The 22,455-nt window shown below is 38.4% G+C and overlaps 2 protein-coding genes across 2 annotated transcripts; one reads left to right on the top strand and one right to left on the bottom strand.

Moving 5' to 3' along the window:
- Window positions 1–4,077: 4,077 nt before the first annotated feature.
- Window positions 4,078–7,723, top strand: tuba8l4 (tubulin, alpha 8 like 4). Its single transcript, XM_016233708.1, has 4 exons — window positions 4,078–4,171; window positions 5,946–6,168; window positions 6,272–6,420; window positions 6,605–7,723. The coding sequence occupies exons 1-4, from the start codon at window positions 4,169–4,171 to the stop codon at window positions 7,580–7,582; spliced, it is 1,353 nt and encodes a 450-aa protein (XP_016089194.1). The 5' UTR covers window positions 4,078–4,168; the 3' UTR covers window positions 7,583–7,723.
- Window positions 7,724–9,117: 1,394 nt separating this feature from the next.
- Window positions 9,118–22,339, bottom strand: LOC107551895 (mitogen-activated protein kinase kinase kinase MLT-like). Its single transcript, XM_016233658.1, has 11 exons — window positions 22,307–22,339; window positions 21,334–21,421; window positions 19,301–19,402; window positions 19,140–19,205; window positions 19,029–19,057; window positions 18,799–18,936; window positions 18,219–18,305; window positions 15,339–15,413; window positions 14,644–14,750; window positions 13,347–13,488; window positions 9,118–9,966 (listed from the first exon to the last, which is right to left on the bottom strand). The coding sequence occupies exons 1-11, from the start codon at window positions 22,337–22,339 to the stop codon at window positions 9,619–9,621; spliced, it is 1,215 nt and encodes a 404-aa protein (XP_016089144.1). The 3' UTR covers window positions 9,118–9,618.
- Window positions 22,340–22,455: the final 116 nt, after the last annotated feature.

Consider the following 22,455-nt stretch of genomic DNA (forward strand, 5'->3'; position numbering starts at 1 on the left):
GTTATACCAAATTCTAGTGAAATCTGAAACATATCAGTTGTTGAGATAAATGATATAAATGTAACTTTAAGATAATTTTTAGACAACACTCAAATGTCTTTCCAAAACTAAAGTAAATCTTAAGCAGAAACACTTTAAGCTGTAAAAAATTCCACCTATTTTAACATAAAAACCACTTAATTTGCTACCTTACATTTTTTAAGTATAGTCAACTTGGTTGTACAAGTGATTTTAACATAAATTACACTAAGAAGTTTTTTTTTAATGTGAGGTGAGATTGAAAATAGTTCCACAAGGGTAAATTCCACAAACAATGCTCTAATTTACATTGAAGATAATCTATTTGGATGCAAAGCAAGCACTTAACAGTTCATTATACATACAGCTCCTTTCATTCAACTTTAAAGGGGTCATAGGATGCTACATGCACTTTTACAAGTTGTTTGAACTGAAATGTGTGTTGGCAGTGTGTGTACACAACCACCCTATAATGATAAAAATCCACCCAGTGTTTTTTTTTTTAAATCTGGTTAAATGTTTTCCCCTTTCTCAAATCGAGCCGATCTCAGATGCCTGTCTGTGTGACATCACACAGACAGGCCCCTCCCACTATAATTTGATTGACAGTAGCATTTCAGCACAGACTGGACTGGTGTCTTACCATATGCTGCGTTCAAGTCCTCCTGGGACATTCGTACTTATGAGTTGACAAGTCGTAATTACGACGTCAGGTGCGTTCAAGTCTGTTTAGTCGGCACAAGATGGCGGTGTACCTTCTTTTAATAAATTACAAGAAAATACAACAGGGTCTGCATTTTTTTACTTGGATTTCAGCTGCGTAACAAGAACATGACCAATTTAAGTTTATAGGACAACTAAACTATCAATTTAAACAAAAAATTACCGTCAACTACAAACGTTGCATCCATCGATTCCGCCATGTTTCTCATTGACACGCCCCCAACTCGGAAACTCGGGGCTTAAAGAAAATTTCGAGTTTCCCACTCGTAATAACGACTTTGTGGTGGTGTTCATGTGCATTCAACTCATAAATACGATCTATCCGACATGACTTGAACACAACATTAGACCCGCCCTGAGTGAGCTGTCATCAGTCCACCATTGTTTCACCGCCGGAGCAGATGTAGACAAGAATGACTCCTAACAAGCGATTGAGGTGTTCTGTTGTTGGACGTAATAATAAACATAGCAGTCGTCATTTACTCCTGACATCTGAGCCGCTGAAATCGCAGTGGATTACCTTTGTTTCTGAAGGGAATGCACCCCCGATCTACATAAATGCGTATATGTTCGCGCGAATCATTCATGATCCAGCCTCATCTGCAGAAGAAACCATAAAGAATCATATCAACTTGTGGAAAATGGGCATCCTATGACACCTTTAAACAAATCTGCCCCCACCCCATCTGACGCAGGAGGAATATAGACCCTTCCCATTAAGACCAGATGACTTTTTATGGTCTCTCACATTTGGGAGCATAATAATAATTTTAATTTGACACTTTCATAGCTTCTTTCCTCTCATATGCTGACACAAATGCACTGCCCCCCGCTTAAAAACACCATCCAGCCTACCAAGCATTCCAGACATTCTTCTCTGATCCCTTCTCTAAACAGAGTCTTATCTAAGCCACAAAATCTCATGTGGGGAACGAGTGAGAAAGCATCATTGCAGTCAATGTGCTTGATGTGAAAATATTGTACAATATTGTCTTCCAGTTTAGAGAACATCTGCTGAGGCTTCCTGCAGAGCAGATCTGGATACCTGACATATCTGTCAAAGTGCAAAGTTCATAACCGATATATGTGAGGGTGCGTTAATGTGAAGACTACCATGTGCAAATGTGACTGTGTTACTGTAACATGTTTTCAGACCTGATTAAATATGTTCTGGTCTTCTATAGCAAATGCCCTTTAAGTATCAAGTTTCAGAAATGATCTGTCCTTTAGGTGCCATTCAAAATGAAAAGCCTATTATTTTTTGAAAGCAACATTTTATTATGAAAATTATTATGTGAATGCAATAGGTTTTGAGAAAGTTGACGAAACATGAAATGTTTTTAAAAACAATCTTTGTGCTTGCTTACAATGTGTTATAACAAAAAAAGCTAAGCTAAGAGTAAAGAATGTATTGCACAAGTCATATAAACCAGGGGTTTTCAGGCTTCAATTATTCTCGTGTGAGGGACCCCATGCTAAAATTTAAAATGCTGCTGTATATTTTATGTGTAAAGACCCCATTTAAAAAAATTACACTAAAAATAATAAAATATTATTTCTAAAATATTTAGTTTCTATTATGTTCTTTCCTACTCACTTTTAATTGTATTATTTAATATTAAATTTTTAACACTGTTTTTCTCTAAACTTATCGACCGACTCCTTAGCACTCTCTTGCGGTCCCCTGAGTTTGAAAACCCCATTTATGATACTTGTATTTAGTCCTTTTTTAAGTTTGACAGTACACATTCACTTTACTTTATACATTCATATTATGTTGAAAAGGACTTTGCCAAATATAGTTAAAAAAAATCTACTTTTAGTGTTCCACAGATGAAATAATGGGTTGGGACAATATGAGAGTTGAATAACGGCAATTAGCATTTTTCAGTGAACTCTTTCTTGAAGTCAACTGTTCACAAATTTATTCAAATTATAACATAAAATAAAGACTTAAACATTGGTGGAAATGTCTAACTTTTCTTAAAACCTTTGTAAGTCTGACTGAAACCTAACATGTGTCTGTCCGGTGTGGTGATAAGGGTTTATGGTGGATATTATTCAAATATATATCATAAAAATGACTTCACCCAGTGTCCAATATTTGCGGTAGGGTGTAAATTGAGTTTATTTATTTATTAATTTTTTTACAATTTAAATTAAAGGGGTCATATGATGCTTTTTTAAAGATCATTATTTTGTGTATTTGGTGTAACAGAATATGTTGACATGCTTTAATGTTCAAAAAACACATTATTTTTCAAATACTGTACATTATTGTAGGTCCTCTATGCCCCGCCTCTCTCAAACGCTTCGTTTTCTACAAAGTCCCTCCTTCCGACAAGCGCAGTCTGCTCTGATTGGCCAGCTGACCCAGTGCATTGTGATTGGCCGAACACCGCAAACACTCGTCGGAAATGTAACGCCCCTTACCATATTTGCAGGCTTCAGCTTTCTAAATAAATGTAAAGACAGAGCCACAGAACAGAGTCTCGTGACAGACACAGTGATGAAGCTGGTATGTGTTTGCAGTACACAAGCCCCGGTTAAGACAGCTGACTCCACTGTGATGTGACCCCCCCCCTCTCTCTCTCTCTCTCGCTCTCTCTCTCGCACACACACACACACACACGATGCGCAAAACTCCGCATTTGAACAGTCAATAGCAAATACTTAAACTAATAACAAAACAGTAGCTGATTCAGAAGCGCCAGATTGTCATAGCAAAGTCAGAATTACCTCCTCTCCTAGGTTCACGAACCGGTCGTCCATAAAATGCATTGCTGTTCTGTTGTAAGTAATCTTAAAGATTCCTAAATGCATCTACTTTCGGAAGGCCAAATAAAGTGCTTTTGCTTTCGCCTAGAAACACACAGCGTCTCCCTGACATGCTGCTTCAACACTAACTGCGGTTACTGAAACCACGCCTTCTTTCTTTGCGTGAACATTTGGGCGGCATTATGCAAATATTTCCACATAGTGAGGTAGATATGTGGGGGCGTGTTAGAACGAGCCGTTTTAGGGGGGCGTGGCAGAGTCTTAACTTTGATAAAGAATATCTCTTTGGTTTTGAGACTTTAGTCTTTGCAACTTCAGGGATCTTATCTATGCACAATCAGCTTGTAACACTCCAAAGAGAAAGGAAAACTTGAAATCGCATCATATGACCCCTTTAAGAACCTCCTCCCTTGACTTACTGGGCACTTTCCATCCTCAATCCTTTTCTGACTGAATGCGGCGTTCACACATGAAGCCCCGCCCCAATGTTCCCTCCGCTAACGGTCGCTCCCGCCAGAGTGAAGCCAGAGCCCCGCCCCTCCTGCATCCGGTCGCGCGACGCTATATAACCTTAGCCTGGCCCCTTCCGCCGCAATTCCGCCTTCATTCTCCGAACCCTTAACGTCGGTCTGAAGGAAAATCTGACAAAATGGTGAGTCTTATATTCACGTCTAATTTCAGTAAATACGATTGTTTTCTGTGTGTAAAACGGTCTTTTACAGCCTGAGATGTTCGTATTTAGTACGAAATGACTTGTTTTGTATTAAATTTAAAGTACCATCCTGTCTTAAAATATAAGACAGAAGCTATGTTCGTTCGTTAAATCTTAGCGTGTGGTGTTTAAAAGCATTTTGGGCGGGCGCACGCGCAGGAGCTTTGGGATGTGGCGCACTTTCTAACGACACGCCGAACAAAGAAAACGGCTAAAGCCAAGCCGATTCATGTAGAAAATCGATAAACGTCCTCCTAAGGTACATATATTAGTTATTCAGACATGGTCAGACATTAAAGGTTTATATCTATAGCTTAGGATTGTGTTAGATGCGCGACAGGGCGGAGGAGCAGACGCGTCAGAATTTCAAAGACGAGCATAAAAGTCTCCAGTTATGGCGCCTTTTCTTGTCACTGAATAATACCGAAAACTGGGTGGTACCGTTGGGTGGGGGAAGGGACCAGCCCTGCCCTTTGGGTCTCTTCCCCTAAACTACAGATACAAGCAGGGGTGTGCAGAATTGGTGCGCATGCGCGATCAAATTAAAAAATGCGATGCGTTCAGACCAGACCGCTCATTTGCGTACCGACATTGTTGACCGCTGTTAATGCACAATCACGGCTTTAGATCGACTGTAATGCTGTATAAGATTTCCACTCAAACTGAAAGCATCAATCTAGGCTATGCGCTGCCGGTTGAAAGCAAAATGCAAAACTGCCATTTCATTCACTGTCGCGCGACAGCGCTAAACCCGTCAGCTTATATACTTACAAGCCGGCATCCCGCCAAAATAAAAGCTGGCTGATTTTAGGTTTGAAAATCATGTAAATTAATTAAACAAAAGTCAATGTTAGCATTGTACTTTTAAGTGTACTATAAAATAACTATTTTATTTTCAATTTATTAAAATACAAAATCAATAAATTGCAATTATACTATTATCACTATTAATTTTATTTTTTATAGTTCTATTTTATGAGTCACGCTGTGTGCAGTGTGAGTACCGAACCAAATCTCCAGGTGCTCTCATGAGAACCAGACTGCAGCCCTGGTCATAAGTCACAGTCTCGCTCAATAGATGCTCAAGTTCTATGATTCATATATCAAAATGGGTGTGTTTTACACTCTCCCTTAACTTTGGGCCTAGTCAGCATTTAAGCCTGCATGCGTTCATGCAGATAAAAACGACTGGAACCGCTGCAGTGTGGCTGGTTGGGAGCTGGTAATGGGTATTGATCCACATACAGACACATTGATCTTCGGAAACGGGTCATCTTAGGCAGTGCTCCCTGTTACTGGGCACTGAGCATGTTTCTGATATATTTTGATTTGAAGGAAAGTCCCTATCTATCACTTAACTTGTCTGTAATGTTAGGAATTTATAATGATACAGTGAAACAATGTATACGGTCACGTTTCTGGCATTCAAAGGCACCATTCAACAGCTTTAACATATGAAAAGATAAACATCCTGCCCTACCGCTCTGCTCAGTTTCCTGTATGGATGTAATATGTTTGTATAAATTCCTGCTGTTACGTCGTTTTCCAGGTGAACAAATTTGTGCAGTAACTTTATTCTTTCTTTAATGATGCCTATGTATTTGATAGATTTAATGACATGTTTCATTTACATGAGCACAAATAATTTTTCTTCCAATCATTTTCCAAGTTTTTGATGCTAACCATATCTTTTTTTTTCCCTTTCTTGCTATAGCGTGAATGTATTTCCATGCACGTCGGCCAAGCCGGAGCCCAGATGGGCAATGCATGCTGGGAGCTGTATTGCCTGGAGCATGGGATCCAGCCAGATGGTCAGATGCCTAGTGACAAAACCATTGGAGGTGGAGATGACTCCTTCAACACCTTCTTCAGTGAGACTGGAGCTGGAAAACATGTTCCAAGAGCAGTCTTTGTCGATCTGGAGCCCACTGTCATTGGTAATTTATGCATTTTGGTTTTGTCCCCAGCTGTTAAATTGATCTTTGGAGCAACTTTAGGTGTTTTAGCTTGTAGTTAAAAGAAGTCTATCCTTTTTTTCAGATGAGGTGCGCACAGGTACCTACCGCCAGCTTTTCCACCCTGAGCAGTTGATCACAGGTAAAGAAGATGCTGCCAACAACTACGCCCGTGGGCACTACACCATTGGCAAGGAGATCATTGACCTGGTGCTGGACAGGACTCGCAAACTGGTAAGACGCACATACTGCCACCATCTAACCTATACACTGAATATTAGTTGGGAAGATCACAGAACATACAAGTTCACCTTTAAAAAATGCTAGTCACTAGGCAATCAAATAATAGTTCATTTAGTTATAATTACTATAATGTTATTATATATCTCCCATCTTAATGTTCACTAATTGTTTTCAGGCTGATCAGTGCACTGGGCTCCAGGGCTTCCTGATCTTCCACAGTTTTGGTGGTGGCACCGGCTCTGGGTTCACCTCTCTCCTAATGGAACGGCTCTCTGTTGACTATGGAAAGAAGTCTAAACTTGAGTTTGCGGTCTATCCAGCTCCTCAAGTGTCCACTGCAGTGGTGGAGCCCTACAACTCCATTCTTACCACCCACACCACTCTCGAGCACTCCGACTGTGCCTTCATGGTAGACAATGAGGCCATCTACGATATCTGCCGTAGAAACCTCGACATCGAGCGTCCCACCTACACAAACCTCAACAGGCTGATCGGGCAGATCGTTTCCTCCATCACTGCATCCCTGCGTTTCGATGGAGCCCTGAATGTAGATCTGACCGAGTTCCAAACCAACTTGGTCCCCTATCCACGTATCCACTTCCCACTGGCCACCTACGCCCCAGTGATCTCTGCAGAGAAAGCCTACCATGAGCAGCTGTCTGTTGCTGACATCACTAATGCTTGCTTCGAGCCAGCCAATCAGATGGTGAAATGTGACCCTCGTCACGGCAAGTACATGGCTTGTTGTCTGCTGTACCGTGGAGATGTCGTTCCCAAAGACGTCAACTCTGCCATCGCCACCATCAAAACCAAACGTAGCATCCAGTTTGTGGACTGGTGTCCCACTGGATTCAAGGTTGGCATCAACTACCAGCCACCGACCGTGGTTCCTGGAGGAGACCTGGCTAAGGTGCAGCGAGCTGTATGTATGCTGAGCAACACCACAGCTATTGCTGAAGCCTGGGCTCGTCTGGATCACAAATTCGATCTGATGTACGCCAAGAGAGCTTTTGTTCATTGGTATGTGGGTGAAGGTATGGAGGAAGGTGAGTTCTCAGAGGCCAGAGAAGACATGGCTGCCCTGGAGAAGGATTATGAAGAGGTGGGAACAGACAGTGTCGGAGAAGAGGATGAAGAAGGAGAAGAGTATTAAGTTGAGGGGCTTGCTGATCCTTGCACAACCAAGCAAGGCAACTCATGCCTGACCTAAAATATGGTAAATGTTCTGTTATAAACACATTCCATGAAATAAAAATGTTCAAATAAATGTTCAAATAAAAATGCAAAAATCTGCTGCCATTGTCTTTTTTAAAAAAATATTTTATAAGATTTAAAATATATTTGTATTACTGCGACAAGGAAGCAAAACTGGTAATCAGGCTAGACTAGGCGGGACGGTCTTGCCAAAATTTCACAGCTTAATGTAGCTGACGTGTATTATTGTGACTATGTTAAGCAGCCATGTTATGTTCACTAGTGTAAGAGGAAAAGGAAGAAGGGTTTTCACAGGTACGCTAAAAAGAGTGTCAGCAGTATTTTAAGCACTCCCCAGAGTTTGCTTTTAAAATGTGGATAAATTGACCCATCTTCACACTTGCACAATAATGTGAAAGGTTATAGAACTTCATTGGAAACTAGACTAATTTTCAGTTAAAACTCATATTTAAAGGCACATCTTTTCTTAGATTACATCTCTGCACACCAATTTGTTTTGTGGTGGCCCTGGCAAACCTTTCCAATGGTGTTTTAAAAGCCTCCCACAATTATCTTTGTCTGCAAAACTATTTTGAAGCATTTAAACCAAATCCTTGAAATCCTCAAGATCATGAGAAAACTACATTCAGTCAAACATGTCCAAGCATTTGACTCCTGCTGCTCTATATTATAAGCCATGGAACCAAACCACATAATGTTTTCGACACAGACTAATCTTCTTATCCAGTCTCCTGCTTTGGATATATTTTACAGATTAAACATGTACTCACAATGATTAGGGTTATGTGTTTGTCTCGCGTGTGAAACAGGAGAGCTGGATCTCTACTGGGAGCAAACGCACCCAAACATCTCAACCTCCAGTGAATCACAGTGGCCACACACACTGAGCTAAACATCAGACTTATGGATACACAACATACAACTGTGTGCTACCAGACCAAGCAATGTTTATACAATAGATAAGAATTATAACCAGACAAGTATCCCTTTTTGTAAGCCTGTAACTTTATAATGCATATGAGCCCTCGGGTGTGCAGGATGACTTAAAATATTCGAATGAATATATTCATAATACAATTAATATTACAAATAAAATTAAAAAAAAACGTTAAAAATCTACTTCAATTTGTTTTTAAAAAATGACTTGACCTCTAAAAAAGTAAAGTATAAACAATGCAGAACAACTTTAGTGCTGAAAATTAATACTTGGGGTTAGAGGTTTGTTCAAATCCATAAACCTAAGTTTGAGCAATAGTAATAATAGTCTTACCTTAGCAAACCTAATGAATTAAGTGGTTTTAGGCTACACCTAATGAATTAAGTGGTTTTAGGCTACAACTAAAGACAATTCAATGGAAGCTTTGAAAGCACTCCAGTGAGAGAATTATAATATATAATAATATAAATATTGAAAATATTCCCTTGCAGCTTGACCCATTTCACACAAGTTGTTCAGTATTTCCTTTATTTTATAAAAACTTCAGGGCTTTACAAAAACACAGCTTCAGAAATCCCATTAAATCTCACATCACACTTTATAAATACTGTAAATGTGTGTCTCGGGAAATCTCAGTATAATCTGGTGTCTCAGAGAAGGCAGAGGTAAATCCCTTCTACCAATGGTAAATCCTGCCATTTATGGGCCTTTATGCAGTACCCTGTATCTTCCCAATTACAACGCAGTATCATTCATCGTGCTTGCTATTTATTTATACTGGTTAACCGGTATATTCAGAACAGCAGCCCTACTGCTAACGGTAGCGTAATATTCTGCTCTGGATCAAGTAATGCATGTTTTTTTGCACTGAAACATACCACACATGGGTGCAACAATCTTTAAAAATATTCAGATCAATCGTTACAGTTTAAACTATAAATTCCTGATTTTGCTAGCTCTGACTCGAGACATTTGACCTTGCTGGGACCGGCTCTGACCCCATCTAACCCCGCCCTATCGTACCGTGCTGTTCTCCACTAATCGCTGTCGTCGTCAGACCAGCCAAAGTCGTCCATGGTGATGGCCATGTTCAGTTTGCGTCCCTCACGAACACTGCAGGATTTGGAGGAATTCTTCTTTGCTTGCATGTTCAACTGCATCCCTGATTGGCTGACGAGGTTACCACTGGGAATGTTCATATCCAGGTCAAAGACGTCCCCGAACCCCAGCATGAGCTTCTGTAGGCTGGCCTGGCCCAGATCCCCGTTACTGCAGGTTGATGAAATCTGACAGCTGACCTCCGAGCTTTTGCTCTCCTCCATATGAGCCTCATAGAAGGACTCCGCACTGAGAGTGGCTGCCAAGGGGGAAATATGTGAAAACAGCTGCGGAAAGAACAAAGTCAATTGAAAGTTTGTAGATAGTCATTGGAATTAGAGGTGGAAATGTACATTCACATTTACGTTAAATGGAAACTACAGCATTCCTATTCCTGTGATTTTCTAAGATTTTTTAAAAACACCCTTAAAGCCTTTATGTATAAAGCATTACTCATAATGTATATTATAATGCATTGTATATTTTCATAAATAATTGTAAAGTTAGTTAAAATTCAAATGCATTTTAATATTTAAAGGCTTGTTTATGTTTTAATGTTTTCTAATACTTTCTAAAGGTGTAACAATGAATAGATATCACATTATAATGCATTATAACTGTGATTACAATTATTCATGAGATTATAAAATGCATTATAAGGTTCATTACAAAGCATAATTAATGCATTAAAACTACTTTTATAATACATTATATACAGTATATATATATATATATATATATATATATATATATATTTAAGTGCTACCAATATTTTTATAGAGATACTTACAAAGAAAACTTTTTTTAAATTTTCTTTTTTATTAATTATATTGACTATAGAAATCCCCTTAACTTTTAAACATGACCTTTTAAGATTTTAATTACTTTTTGAATAATCTTGAAACTCCATGGTGATGGCCATCCTTGTGAAAAAGAAGTGTGCTTAATTGCATTTAATGTGCATTTGTAGTGTACTTTAAAAAAAGTTGCAGATAATATAATATTAATGAAATAAAGGCCTCAGTGTAATTAATGAGTACACTTTCATTAGTTTCTTAACACTCCTAAGTACACTTTTAAAAATGAGTATACTAAGTGCACTTTGTAATAATGTCAAATCAAAACTTATACTTTAAAGTGCATTTTAAATCATTAGGTTTAATAATTTTTGCCATGCTTTAATGAAGAGACTTATTTTGATGTGTTGACTGACATACAAAAGCACAAGTACTTTATTATATTTTAACTGTAGTGTAGTGTGGTATTCAATATTACATTTAAAGTTAATATACTGTATGTAATACTAAAGTAAGTACTTCTTTCTTACACTTCTTCCTCACGAGGCCATGTTACTGTGTACACTGTATTAATGCAGATTTTCTCTATGCAAATGTACTCAGATGACCTTCTATGCCTGCCAGAATTTGCACGACACAATTAAGGCACACTATCAGTAATGTTGCACACAATTCAAAGGCTTGTTTTAGTCTCACTACTCCTTTGAGTGACTTCCTACTTTATCAGAGTGCTGCAGGTCACATGAAAACATGACAATGTCAGCATTCTACAACTTAAAAAAACCTGTGCATTGGTGTGTCAAATAAAACTCTTGATCAACATCACTTAATTATTCTTAATTTCATAAATATCTGAATAAATTAGGAATAACAGGCGTGTAAAATGGACCTTCCCAAAAACTCTCCTTCGGATTCACAAACCTCAGATTTGATAGTTAAACGCGTGTATGTTAATGAGCCCCTCCACTGCGGACAGCAAGCCAAATATGTTTAACCTCAATATCTTAAAGTTTACCTAGCTATTTTGGCAAACAAACTCATAAAATATTATTATACTACATATAGAGCTATCAAAATGCAGTGTCTAAAGGAAAACGAAACATTTGGATGATTTACGCATCATTTACACATGGTTGGGAGCAGGCGTACATTTTTTGTGTACCATCTAACATTTTGAAAATATTAACATTTTCATAAATCCGAAAATTTACATAAATCCAATGGCTTTACGAATGATTTACACACACACACACGTTTACATTTGTGAAAAGTGGGGACATCCCATAGGCGTAATGGTTTTTATACTGTACAGACCGTATTTTCTATTGCCCTACACCAACCCTACCCCTAAACCTACCCCTCACAGGAAACTTTGTGCTATTTCAGATTTTCAATACACTCCATTCTGTGTGATTTATAAGCGTTTTGAAAAGTGGGGACATGGGGTAATGTCCTGAAAAGTCACCTTCTCCTTGTAATACCTATGTCATACCTTTGTCATTATACAAATGTATGTCCTCATTTGTCAGAAAAACATGCGCAGACACACACACACACACACACACACACGTTTACTTAGCTATCTAAATGGGGACATTCCATAGGCGTAATGGAACTAGAACTGTACAAACTGTATATTCCATCACCCTACACCTAAACCTAAAACTTTCTGCATTTTTACAATTAAAAAAAAAACTTTTTTATACCAGTTTTTCCAAATGAGGACGTCCCCAAAGGGAGGTTTTTGGAGATTTTGTCAGGTTTAGCTCACTTTTGGGTACAAATTTGTCCCCAAAATATGGTTAAGTAGGTACACACACACACACACACACACACACACACACAAAATCATTCTGCCCATGTTTCACGAATGAGGCCCATAGTGTATACTTCCTTCTTTCTCCTACAGTATCTCAGCTTCACATGCATAGACAACTATAAGTAAGCCATTCATAGGTGGATTTCCAGCAGAAAGTATAAACACAGTGACACTATCAAAACATCTAGACCTGCTCAACACAGCAATTTGAGCTCAATCAGAGTTTTGGGAGAGACTGTTTGTCTATCCAATTTCAGACAAGGCGAGTTTGAGAATACTCTTTATAGTTATTATATAACAACTGATCCCACTAGTGGTGCAAAAATGACACACTCCATAAAGGTGAAGGGTTCACTAGAGGCATCAAACTGAATAAACCTAAAACTTTCTGCATTTTTACAATTAAAAAAAAAACTTTTTTATACCAGTTTTTCCAAATGAGGACGTCCCCAAAGGGAGGTTTTTGGAGATTTTGTCAGGTTTAGCTCACTTTTGGGTACAAATTTGTCCCCAAAATATGGTTAAGTAGGTACACACACACACACACACACACACACACACACAAAATCATTCTGCCCATGTTTCACGAATGAGGCCCATAGTGTATACTTCCTTCTTTCTCCTACAGTATCTCAGCTTCACATGCATAGACAACTATAAGTAAGTCATTCATAGGTGGATTTCCAGCAGAAAGTATAAACACAGTGACACTATCAAAACATCTAGACCTGCTCAACACAGCAATTTGAGCTCAATCAGAGTTTTGGGAGAGACTGTTTGTCTATCCAATTTCAGACAAGGCGAGTTTGAGAATACTCTTTATAGTTATTATATAACAACTGATCCCACTAGTGGTGCAAAAATGACACACTCCATAAAGGTGAAGGGTTCACTAGAGGCATCAAACTGAACTGTAATACAATAATGGTAATAATGAGGATTCTCGCCCTTCTAGATTGTAATACTATATACTATGTAGTACATAGTATGCAGAAGTGTGGTTGCAAAATGAGGAGTTATGTTTTTTTAGCACAGAATGATAAGGACTCACAGGAGTGCAGGATCTGGATCTTTCCATAAGTCTGTTTTCCCACTCCGTCAGTCGTCTTTCTCTTTCTGCCAGCTCCTGCTCCTTACAGCTCAACTCCATCTCCAACTGCTTTAAGCGTTCCAGCGTCTCCTCAATCTCACACCTTACAGGAGAAGACACAGGAAGTTTGATTAACAAACTGTATCATTTATCACCAAACCGAAATGCACCTAAAAAACAAACAAACCCAGCTTTATGCGATTCCTATCTGTGCCAGCAGGTGGTACTGTATGCTAAACAATACAACCTCCCACACAAACCCTTTCCTTTGGTTATTTATAAACAGGTATGTAAAGGAAGGCCAGAATGCCCCCCTCCGCCCTCAAAAGCCATATCAGCCCCTGCCAAAATCTCTCCACACACACTCTCAAAACCTCCCCTTCTGCTAGAATTGATTTCTCTACCACTCTCATGAGGAGCGTTTCCAGAATGTCTCACCCTCCCTCTTCCTCCCCCTTCTGCTGCTCGCTCTTTTTCCATTCCTCTCAGTTCATTTCTGACATCTCTCTCTTCATGCACTGCAGCTCAGCTGAAGCCAAGCATTCATTGTGTTTGTTTCCTCTATTTGTGTTTTCGCTCTTACAACTCGTACCTCTGTGAGTTGTAACCTAGTCTACTTTTTTACTTAAATTATTATACTATAGTTCCTCGAAAACTTGATACTCACGAAAGTTTAAAAGCAAGTTTAAAGTTTAATACAAGTTCAACTTTATTTGGATAATTTCACAATTATGCCAGTAAGTTTATATGTTGTAATTTCATATGGCTAAAAAGTGAAGTAGTCAGAGACAGCTAATAAAATGTAGACAAATTTACCTTGAATAACACACATTTTTTTCAAGTATTTTAAAAAGCGTCATATTTCAGCTTTTTAAACTCTCATGTGTGTCCATTACATTAACAGTTTTGCTAGTTTTGATGAATCAACAGATAAACTGAAATAATGATTTGCAGTAATTTCCGCATTATTCATGGATCTTACATACAGTTACTTCCCGTTTCATATTTTGGTTTTTAACTTATGCTTTACGTGTTTTTAATTCTTATAAGTTGTATGAAACTGGCTACTGATTATGTTTCCAAAGTATACACTTTTTACAGTTAGGTTATGCGTCCATATGAATCACACTTATCATTTGCACAGATTAATACAAATACGTTGGCAAATTTTTGTTCGAAGCTTGCTTATAACCTTTTTTTTTTTTCAATTTAACACTTCAGAACACTTAAAAAAAAAAAGGTTCTGGACTGTACGTACCTCCACTCTGCTTTGTTATGTAAGAAGGAGTTGCATTGGTCGGGCAGTTTGCTGTCATTTTTCATGGTTTCTAGGGTGCTCAGGATCTGTTTGAACTGTGGCCTTTCCTGGAGATGAAAGTTTTATTATGGCTATTCTTCAGCACAATGTAATCAAAGTTTGAGATCAAGCATTCATTAAAGTGATAAAAACCTCATCATTTTTGGTTCCTTTCTCATTTAGCTCTTAAAATGTTAGGTCATAAACCTTCTACACACATACCTATTCACTATCAAATGAAATTTGAGAACTCATGAAAAATTCACACGGAGGTCAGTAAGAATAAATGGCAGAATTTGCACGCAATAGCTTTTTGCTATTAAACTGTTCACATTGAATTTGATTATGAATCACCATTCTCTAAAAAAAAATACACTAATTCTCCACTTGCTGAAAAAAAGAGAACAATCTAGAATGAGTCTTACAGTTATTTCGGACTCACTGTGAAGATGTTCACAAACATGCATAGTTTAATTTTAAAATCTTGACTTGTAAAGCCCTAAGACTTCACTTGAATGGCTGCTTGTGATGTTCCTTCATTTGCAAGTCTCTTTGAATAAAAGCATCTGCCGAATGACTAAATGTAAACAGTTATTATGATTCCAGCGATCCTGAGCATCATATGAGCTGAATTTCGGCTCTATTCCACCATGTACCTTGGGCTCTGCAATCCAGCAGCATCTCATCAGGTCCGCAAAGCTAGCGGGGCAGCTGCTGGGAATGGTCGGCCTCTGGAACACATAACCCACACAAACACCAGACACAAGCACACGCATTAGAATCCATTTCAAAAACCCATTATAGCAGCCATTACATACAATTCTAATTTTAGCACATGTCCGGTTTAAGCTCTCAAAAGCAACTGCTGCAAAGCGTTCCTCTGGGCTAAGTTTACATCACAACTCAAATGGAGCGTATATCTCCATTTTCAAAGAGTCTGATATATATATAATAACCAGTATATAAGGATTAACAAAGAGCTTTTACATGGCCGCTGTTTACACTGCTAAGTGATAAAACTGAGTTCGCACTCAAGATAATGGAACTTTAAGAGCATGTGAGGAGAGATGCTGTAATGGAGACTTGTCGAATCCCATTTGATAAGCCACACATGTAGGAATCTAATACTGTCCAAGTGGCTCGTCCAATAGCAATAGCTGCACAGTATTGGATCTGACAAACAGCACTGGCACACCACATAATCATGAGCCCACGAGAAAATGGAAACTGCTCCTTCCCACTGGGAATTTAACATAAACCAAAATATCTTTTCATCCATCTTTTGACCTCTCCCACTCCCCCTCGCCAACATTTTCTCTTATAAGCCTGTAACTCTGTCTCAGGCTGGGATGTTTATCTAAAAAGGTTTCCTGACTACGCCCCCACAGCACTAAAACCACTGTGGTCTAATCCGATCTCCACCTGATGGCTTCTCTGCAGATGCATAAAGAGAACTACAATATATTTTAACTCTCCGTAATGTGTGCTAGTGCTCAATAAAAGTTGCAGAGGTATGTATTGAAGCCTCTGGATCAGCCCGCTATAAATAACCAACTAAAGCAAGCAATGGAATCCATTATCATACTGTTCCATTCCATCCCACAGAAAGAACAAGAAACGTAACTGTTCCAGAACATTATGATTAGGTGCGATCCATGCAAAAGTCTGTTCCAAAAGTTAATAAAAGTTAAAATACTTTCTTTACTTTCTCCAGTTCTGAATGTGGCAACTGGGCATAACTCATGCGTTTTGTTCAGAATACATGTAATGCACATGTAAACAAATATGTGAATCAGATTGCAAAGCTTAGGGTTCATATAAACAGGACTTTCAGAATCTGACATCGGATTAGATTCAGTCAAACTGAAGAAAACGAGTGCATGTAAACATAGCTAGTGAGAGAATTAGTGATTCTATACGTACCACAAATTAATTCAGTACTTAAAGGGGTCATATGATGCGATTTCAAGTTTTCCTTTCTCTTTGGAGTGTTACAAGCTGATTGTGCATAGATAAGATCCCTGAAGTTGCAAAGACTAAAGTCTCAAAACCAAAGAGATATTCTTTATCAAAGTTAAGACTCTGCCACGCCCCCCTAAAACGGCTCGTTCTAACACGCCCCCACATATCTACCTCACTATGTGGAAATATTTGCATAATGCCGCCCAAATGTGCACGCAAAGAAAGAAGGCGTGGTTTCAGTAACCGCAGTTAGTGTTGAAGCAGCCATGTCAGGGAGATGCTGTGTGTTTCTAGGCGAAAGCAAAAGCACTTTATTTGGCCTTCCGAAAGTAGATGCATTTAGGAATCTTTAAGATTACTTACAACAGAACAGCAATGCATTTTATGGACGACCGTTTTGTGAACCTAGGAGAGGAGGTAATTCTGACTTTGCTATGACAATCTGGCGCTTCTGAATCAGCTACTGTTTTGTTATTAGTTTAAGTATTTGCTATTGACTGTTCAAATGCAGAGTTTTGCGCACCGTGTGTGTGCGTGCGTGCGTGCGTGTGTGTGTGTGTGAGAGAGAGCTAGAGAGACCAGCTTCATCACTGTGTCTGTCACGCGACTCTGTTCCCCTTTTGGGCTCTGTCTTTACATTTATTTTGAAAGCTGAAGCTCGCGATTACGGTAAGGGGCGTTACATTTCCGACGAGTGCTTGCGGTGTTCGGCCAATCACAATGCACTGGGTCAGCTGGCCAATCAGAGCAGACTGCGCTTGTCGGAAGGAGGGACTTTGTAGAAAACGAAGCGTTTGAGAGAGGCGGGGCATAGAGGACCTACAATAATGTACAGTATTTGAAAAAGAATGTGTTTTTTGAACATTAAAGCATGTCAACATATTCTGTTACACCAAATACACAAAATGATCTTTAAAAAAGCATCATATGACCCCTTTAAAAGTATTGCTTAAAATTTCAATCTAATTCAGGTTCGCTATTTTGTATGATATTTATGTGTGGTATGTATTTTTATGCTTATTAGAGTATTGCGTCATTAGCTTAGCAACATGCTGACAGTAAACTCTAGTGAACTTTCTGTACTGAAAGTACTGGAAGCTCCTGACACCAAGACGAATTCCTTGTGTGTGTAAACACACTTGGCAATAAAGCAATAAAGCTCTTTCTGAAATCCATTGTTTGCTAAACTAATTGCTGCTTATGTACAATTATGTCACTCAGGATCACACACCAGATGGATCTAACACTCTCATTCGTAGCTGAAAGCATGATAAAATCCACCAAAATGTGATAAATGAAAACGCATATGAGTTTTATTGGCACAGATTCCATGTGGGAAACAGAGGATCCAGTCTAGTGAGGATGCAGCTGTCTATGTAGGACAGAAGGCAGTTCACTAAGTTTTGGAACAAAGCCAGGAAAAGAGTTCGCCAAAGTTAACTACACTACACTACTGACAATGTATACAGACATATACAATGTAACTATACTAACATTACATTCATGCGGTGGTTTTACAGTAATAGCATTCCTCTCTTAAGAACACTGAGGGATTGTGGGATACTGTGTAGTACCTCATGTTTTTCCACCACCAACCAGGCCACCTGCAAACCCTCAAAACCTTTAAATGGCACTTCTCTGGTCAGCATCTCCCACAATACCTGCAAGACAAACCACAAATCAAACAATAAATGTGCATATGTCCTGGCATTGCTCTCTACAACAAATCTGGCATATTCCACAAACAAAAACATATATGGGTTGAACAACACTTGGAATGCAGTTTATGCAGACTGTGTTTGAAATAACAATTAATTCAGACAGTCAAACATACACACACACACACACACACACACACACATATACAGTATATATACATATATCCTTGCATGAACAATCATTTAATGTTTTTTAATTACTTTAGACTACTTTTAACCCTAAAATGCAATCCTCTGCATTTGCTTTGCTTTTTTCCATGGGATACAATAGAAGATATTTAGCCTTTAGATATAATGTCCTGGCTGTTCTTTTCTATACAATGAAAGTGAAACCATAATACTTTCTAATCAGGATTCAAAGGGACAAAGAGATAGAAAAACGTGATCTCAGCACATTCATACTACAAATGTAAGTCATACAAATATAAGTACTGACCACCCCATATGAGTAGGTGTCACATGTTTCTGAGACGGGCAGACTCTGGATCACTTCAGGGGCCATCCAAGGGAAGGTGCCCACCAGAGACATGTGCGTTGTGTGAGAAACCATCTTAGATGCTCCAAAATCACAGATCTGACACCAACAAAATGCATTACGCAGGGACAGTCAAATTTATATTTTGAGCAGAGTTTAAATCCTAAGATTTTATTACGAAGGAAACATACCTTTAATATATTGTCTGCAGTTAAAACAACTAATGGAGAGAAAAGAAAATTGTTATTTGTCTATAATCATCATGTTTGCATTTTTTGCTCGTGAAATTGCTCACAGCTCACCATTTCTTGACTTCAGGTCTCTATGAATGACTTTCACAGGGGCCTCGGCATGTAAATAATGCATTCCTACAGAGAAACAAATCACAGAACCAGCCATTATCTCATAAGGAAAATGTGACTGAGCTCATTACATAAACACGTGTATTCATACAGGCACATACCTGTAGCAATATCCATCGCCCAGGTCATTACTTGATCCATATCCATCTCCTCACTGTCAGCACTGGACAAATATTCATACAGTGATCCTCTGCTGGCATATTCTACAATACAAACGCACAAACATCACCACATGTGTCAACTAAATGTTGTGGAGCTGCTATATACTGTAGATGATAGCTACATTTTTTGGACCACATATACAGTACTGTTGAAAATTTTGGGGTCTGTAAGATTTTTAAATGTTTTTTAAAAGTCTCTTATGCTCACCAAGGCAGCATTTATTTGATCAAAAATACAGTAAAAACTGTAATGTTGTGAAATATTATTAAAATTTACATTTTATTTAAATTGTTTAATTCCTGTGATGCAAAGCTGAATTTTCAGCATCATTACTGCAGTCTTAAGAGTCACATGATCCTTCAGAATTAATTCTAATATGCTGATTTGGTGCTCCAGAAACATTTTTATTAGTATCAATGTTGAAAACAGATGCTGCATGATATCTTTGTGGAAACCTTTTTTTTTTCATTCTTGGGTGCACAGAAAGAATTTAAATAGAAATCTTTAGTAGCATTATAAAAGTCTTTACTATCACTTTTGATTAATTGAACACATCCTTGTCGAATAAAAAGTACTCATTTGTGTGTATTGCTTGTCATTGTAACCAGTTTTACATACAGAGAAGCAGAAAGGAGTGAGAGAGACAAGCTGAACAAGCAAAAAAGCCTGTCTCATGTCGAGATGTCAATCAACACATGAGATCATCTATCACCAACCCTCGAGTGAAGTCAAACGCAGCTTAGCACACTCAGGGTTTCCCATTTACACATGCACACATCCACAGACACACAGGGAGCAGAGGAAGACAGCATGCACAGCCGTCAGATTTACTGAATACCCAGCTGACAAAGCCACTGAAAGACATGCTCTCGAGAAACGATTAGGCCACATAAATCTGCTCATAAGCGCATTTACATCCCTGGAGACAAAGATCACAATAGGATGTTTAAAAAATGGCAAGGCAACTGTGTAAGCGTGTAAGTGTGCGTCTGTCCTGTTGATAAATTATCCTCACACCCTGATTATCCACAAAGCTTTTTACAGTCACAACAACATGGCAATAGGCAGTAGTGAAATGTTTGGGAGAGGGGTACAAGAGGGGGTACCACAGCAACCCTTAAGAACAAAATAATCACAAAGAAGATCTCTATAATATCGGAGCGATTTCTTTTAAGACAGCAATGAGATACACTTTTTTTCCATTTCAAAATTACATACATTTCCAGACTCAAATTTCTAGACTTCTCTGTAGATTTTTCAGACCATATTGATAAATGGTTTTAAAAACCTTCTGACTAAGTATGCTGCAAATCAATTAACAGATCAAAGTTCAGACCAAAGTTCGATACGCAGCATTTTATTAAAACTACAGGGTTGTTTGATACTCTTTCACACTTGCAAATTTTTTTTTACATTTATTTTGACATTTTTACTTTACTATTTTAATATTATCAAATATAATTTTAACTATTAAATATCATTTTATAAATATATCTTATATTTTATTGAAATCAATTCCACATGATAACATGCGCTTACATGATGAAAAGAAACCTAAACACTTCATAACCTGCATTTTTATTGCATAATGAAAATACATGCCTTGAATTCATTCTGTTGTGTTAAAAACTTTTGGCTGCACTGGCTGTCTGCTCCACAAGTCATGAAAAACACTCTGCCTGTATGATAACTTTATTTTTTTAGAAATTCTTAATGTTATATTTTAGAAAACAAAATAGGGACAGTTATTCCAAATATGGCTTTTATCATAATTCAGACTTTTTTCCTCTCAAGAACTGTGAGATATAACCTCAGAATTCCATGCTGCGCAGGAACCCTGGTTTTAGAAGAAATCTCAACAATAACTGAGAAACATAACTTTTTTTTGTCTTATGAGCATTTAAAGAGAAACTCTGAGCAATAAAACATTCAACTGCTTATGAAACAAAAAGAGACCACATTTTATTATTACCTGTGACGATGCCATAGTTGGGCGCTTCCAGAATGGCTCCGTAGAACTGAATAATATTTTTGTGGCTCAGGACACTCAGAATCTCAGCCTGGATGAGGTGAAGGAAAAAAACAAAACAGATGCAGAGGTGAAAGTCACCAGACTGCGGTCAAACACTCAGGCTCAAATGAGTGCTGCATCAATGTCATAAAACTATTTTTTCATTACAGTATGTCGAGGTCAAATATTACGCTAGAAATGTGCGTGAACACGGAGCCATTAGCAGTATTGTGGGACATGTCCGCTGGGACTCAAACTGAATGGCTTCAGCCAGGAAAGCTGCTAAACTCTGGTAAACAGTGGAACAGACTCTGTCAGTGCTGCTGAGCGTGCATTAATACTGACAGCAACACACACCGCCTGCAAACCCACATTAAGATGCTACATTTTACACTTACAATATATCAAATTTGCTTTAGCCAAAGAGAAATAGAGAAAGGCGGGGGAGAGATGAAGGGAAAGAGATGGTCATGGAAAACTGTACATCCTTACACTCCCCCTCTCTCATGATAATAAACAAGTCTGATGGATGGATGGAATACAGGAAATGATGTAACACTAGCTATGAGTCCAGGTTTCTCAACATTTAGATTATGTACTGAATTTGATTAATAACTTACCAATATCTCAAAGGATGCAGTATGTCATCTCAGTATTGTTTGACTGCATGCACAGTGAATACTGGGACATCTACTGCTTTTTTCTTATTCTTTTGCATAGAACGCATATTTAGACTTTTAAAGGAGTCATATGATGCGATTTCAAGTTTTCCTTTCTCTTTGGAGTGTTACAAGCTGATTGTGTATAGACAAGATCCCTGAAGTTGCAAAGACTAAAGTCTCAAAACCAAAGAGATATTCTTTATCAAAGTTAAGACTCTGCCACGCCCCCCTAAAACGGCTCGTTCTAACACGCCCCCACATATCTACCTCACTATGTTGGAGCCATTAGCAGTATTGTGGGACATGTCCGCTGGGACTCAAACTGAATGGCTTCAGCCAGGAAAGCTGCTAAACTCTGGTAAACAGTGGAACAGACTCTGCCAGTGCTGCTGAGCGTGCATTAATACTGACAGCAACACAC

The sequence above is a fragment of the Sinocyclocheilus grahami genome, unplaced genomic scaffold (genome assembly GCF_001515645.1).
Source record: "Sinocyclocheilus grahami isolate Dianchi unplaced genomic scaffold, SAMN03320097.WGS_v1.1 scaffold437.1, whole genome shotgun sequence".
Lineage (NCBI taxonomy): Eukaryota > Metazoa > Chordata > Actinopteri > Cypriniformes > Cyprinidae > Sinocyclocheilus > Sinocyclocheilus grahami.

Bases quoted from the DNA above. Each gene is read 5' to 3' on its own strand.
- tuba8l4 (XM_016233708.1), top strand. The intron at 6,169-6,271 runs GTAATTTATGCA...CCTTTTTTTCAG, and splicing joins TCTGGAGCCCACTGTCATTG to ATGAGGTGCGCACAGGTACC. The intron at 6,421-6,604 runs GTAAGACGCACA...AATTGTTTTCAG, and splicing joins TGGACAGGACTCGCAAACTG to GCTGATCAGTGCACTGGGCT.
- LOC107551895 (XM_016233658.1), bottom strand. From the start codon at position 22,339: ATGTCCCACAATACTGCTAATGGCTCCAACATA. The intron at 19,206-19,300 runs GTATGTGCCTGT...GTTTCTCTGTAG, and splicing joins GGCGATGGATATTGCTACAG to GAATGCATTATTTACATGCC. The intron at 9,967-13,346 runs GTGAGTCCTTAT...TTCTTTCCGCAG, and splicing joins GATCCAGATCCTGCACTCCT to CTGTTTTCACATATTTCCCC.